Here is a 4059-nt window from a genome sequence, read left to right on the forward strand (position 1 = left end):
GATGATCTATTTGTACTACTGCCGGTCTAATGTTCAACTGGAGTTTGAAGTTTCAAAATGTGCAATTATGTATTCATGTTCAAGTAATCTTTTTTAGGGCACTAGTTTTACATCAAAAAACTTCTCTCTCCTATTCTATAATCATTTTTTGGGCATGAAGTTTTTCATTTGCTGGAGATGCTTTTTGGTTCATTAACATGAAAAGCATATTTTTCACAGTGATGGTAGAGTTCCTAGTGCATTGGAACAGAAGCCTTACTGCACAAGTGGACAAAGATGGGAGCACGCCGCTTCACTTTGCATCATCGGTGTACTTCCGGACTGGCTCGGATCTGCGTTTTATGTTCCTCCGCACTCTCCCTTGGTGTCGTTTTGTATGGATTCCCTGGGGAAAAAAGATACACGATCTAGTATTCAATGCGAACCCCGCCGCATTGTACCAAGCTGACAAGGACGGATATTTTCCCATACATGTGGCTGCCTCTGTAGGTCTCAAAGATGTCGTGCAATTCTTCTTTAATGATTACCCAGATAGTGCCGGATTGTGTGACGCTAAAGGAAGGACGTTCCTTCATGTTGCCGTCGACAAGGAAGAATTTGACATTGTCTCGTATGTATGTCGAACTCCATCTTTAGCTTGGATTCTGAATATGCAAGACAATGATGGGAACACGGCATTGCACTTAGCTATCGAGGCTCGGAATTTCAAGATTTTTTGTGCTCTATTTGGGTCTCGACGGGTATGTCTGAATCGGATAAATAACCAAGGGGAAACTCTCCGTGATCTAGCCAAAAGTAAGGTTCCACACGGAATAAGTTATATAGAGGTAATACATTCTCTGTTTTACTTTCAAGTTCACCCCTTGAGAAAAACAAATTATGCATGCCAAATTTCTCCATTTGCTACTCATGCATTCCTATCCGCTTTTATTTCAGAACCCTGAGTGCAAAATACACGAGGTATTATGGCGTGCTGAAACGAGCACGGTGCCCTTCGAGAGGATAAGCTTCATGAAAGATACATGAGGCCTGTAAACCCAGGAGACGAGGACAAAGAATCACACATGCTGGGAAATTCAGCACAAATTGGTGCAGTCCTAATCGCAACTGTGGCGTTCACTGCAACTTTTGCCCTGCCTGGAGGTTACAAAGCAGATGACCATATAAATGGAGGTACGCCAACACGTGCTGGGAGTTATGCTTTTGACGCGTTCATGATGGCCAACACGTTAGCTTTCATCTGCTCCATAGTAGCTACCATTGGCTTTGTGTCTGCTGGAATTCCCATGGTTAACCTGAAAACTCGCCGAGTCAACTCTGCAGTGGCTGTGCTTTTAATGTCGAGCTCACTCACATCCATGTCTACTGCTTTTGCGCTTGCTGTGTATATCGTGCTAGCTCCAGTCGCCCGTAGTACGGCTGTTGCGGTATGTGCTATTACTCCTGCCGTGTTGCTAAGTGTAAATAGGGATTGTATTTTCCAATGTGTTATTCTAGCACGACCATTATGGACTAGGATAGGGCTATTCCCAGGAACCAAAGTGTTACTAAAGATGCACATGCAGATAGTGGTCATGGCACTTTGGCCCATCATAGTTACCTTTGGTTGGGCTGCATTGGCAAGGATCCACCGCCACAGCTAAATCCAGAACTGGTGTTATTCTGCAGGCTTTTAAACTTCCTTTCTGTAAGACTGGTTGAATAAATGTAAGACATATTCATTGTCATGATATTTTCCTATATATATGGCTCCATATGTTCTGCACCTGTGCTGGTCTTGTAACACTGACTGAATATATGTAAGACATAATTATTGTCAAAAAATGCAGAGATAGTGTACATTATTTCTGTTGTTTCCCCCCAAACAGAGACATGAGCTTTGCTGCCTCTCAGTTTCAGGTGTGGATCATTGCCATACGATCAAGAAGAGAAAATTCAACGGCCTAAGTTTGAATTTAATTTTTGCATTTTCATCTGACCAATAATTATGCAATGACTAATATCTACTGGTACTTTATATATCCTATATATAAACACACCGGGTCTCTGACAACTCAATCCAACCTAAAATTATGCATCTGGCCTGTACCTAAAAGATTTTTAGTGAGATTAGCTATTTTGCGAATGGACTTGTGCAATGTTTTGGTTTACCATCTGACATTTCAAGTCAATGCTCGATTCAGATTTAGTGTTTTGCCTTTCATTCATTCCTATACAATTTTTTATGGGTCCCGATAACTGCCACACGTGTGGCATGGATAGGAACCCGCCCGCACGCCTCGTGTGGCATGGACAGGAACCCGTCCGCACGACCGCGTCCGGGCGCGCAATTGCACAGCCCGCACGTCCGGTGTGTGGCAACCCCGCCCGCACGACCCCGTCCGGGCCAGACGACCCCGCTGCCCGCACGACCCAGCTGTTCCCGGCCTCCGATCGATCCCCACTCTCGACTGCCGACATCGTCCCCCACCTCCCGAACCCCTACCTCCGTCGCCGGCCTTCTTTGGGGCACTCCCACCGCAAACCACACCCCAACCCTCCCCCACCCCAGCCCCCCACTCCAACCCCGCCCTCCAAAGACGATCAGCTAAAAGTAGGTGAAATCTCTCGATCTCATACTGCTTCTCATCCTTCTTCTGGGCAGGAAATTGCAAATTTACAGATGAAGGTGGCGACTGGATCCATGCTATAGGGGTAAAACACTACATGGTTCGGTGTATGTTCGCATTTGCCAAGCAGAATACACCAGATCTGCCATGTACTACGTTTGAGATTAACTTAAGTTCCTAGTTTGATTGACGCAAGTAGTTGGTTATGAAATGGATGAGTAGGAATCCCTAAAAAAGGTGAGGAATGACAAATTTGGAATAAAGGGGGTGGGAAAAATTAATTGCCACTTGTGTATAACGTCAGTTGCCACCTTTCGTTGTCAGTAACTGCCACGAAGTTGACCTGTTGCTTGCCATCCTATTGTAGTGGTTGTTGCAATCTAATCGAACGGATAGCTAGCACACAAAATTTTAGAAAAAAGAGTGTCCATGTGCATGTCCTACTTGCCGCGATGTGTTGGTTGCCTACGCATGAAAATGTGATAACACTGACGTGTTATCTTCTATGTGCAAGCAGCTGAAGAATACAATTCTTGTGGATTGTTGATGCGTTCTTGTTCATGCAGTGATTGAGAACACATTGAAAGAAGCGAGACGCGGAAAGAATGAATCACGAAGATGGCGCTGATACTTGGGGTTCTCAAAGGCCAGAAACGCCCCCTTGGGATGCATCAGAGTACAGTCAACTCATTTCTGCAGGGCCGTTGCTGCCACTACTAGAACAGTATGCAGGCATTGGTATGATGTGTGATAACAAAAGAAAAGAACAGTTGCCATGTTCGCAACGATGAAGATGACATTCTACTTATGTCGTACACTGTCAATTTTTTCGCAGGTTCTTATGACCAAAACACATTCAGGGGGCCTCCGTGGCAAGTTCAGTCACATGGCGTTAACACTGACAAATGTACGGGTAGCCAACTTCAACTAGCTAATATGGCTAATCAAGGTAACGCATACGAAAAAGAACACATACTGGTCTGGACATGAAAAATAAACTTGCAAAAGTTGGCAAAAAGACTCACGAGTTATGACGGGTGAAAATGCAGTGCCTTCATGCAGCTGGTGGCATCAGGCAGCACCCATGTACCTATCATCGACGTCATACACAGGTGAGTCCATAAAAAAGTGAAGTTGCGGATGGTGAATTAGCAGAAGGAGCATAGTTGACAACTGCAGTTGCCATGACTGGACAACTGCAAATGCCATGGATAAATAACTGCAATTGTCATCCCTGGACAACTGTTGTTGCCATCCCTGGACAACTGCAGTTGCCATGGAGGAACAACTGCAGTTGCCATGCCAGGGCAACTGCAGTTGTCATGGAGGAACAACTGCACTTGCCATGCCAGGACAACTATAGTTGCCATACTAGGGCAACTGCAGTTGCCATGCTAGGACAACTGCAGTTGCCATACCAGGGCAACTGCAGTTGCCATGCTAGCACAAA

At 45.2% G+C, this 4059-nt stretch overlaps 1 protein-coding gene across 1 annotated transcript in view; it reads left to right on the forward strand.

Moving 5' to 3' along the window:
* LOC123114978 (protein ACCELERATED CELL DEATH 6-like) overlaps positions 1–1643 on the forward strand; it is a 4953-nt gene extending 3310 nt beyond the window's left edge. The window contains 3 exon segments of the mRNA XM_044536312.1: positions 206–827; positions 937–964; positions 967–1643. Coding sequence (XP_044392247.1) covers positions 206–827; positions 937–964; positions 967–1643 — 1327 coding nt within the window.
* The last annotated feature ends 2416 nt before the right edge of the window (positions 1644–4059 follow it).

This window comes from Triticum aestivum, chromosome 5B, assembly GCF_018294505.1.
Source record: "Triticum aestivum cultivar Chinese Spring chromosome 5B, IWGSC CS RefSeq v2.1, whole genome shotgun sequence".
Classification (NCBI taxonomy): domain Eukaryota; kingdom Viridiplantae; phylum Streptophyta; class Magnoliopsida; order Poales; family Poaceae; genus Triticum; species Triticum aestivum.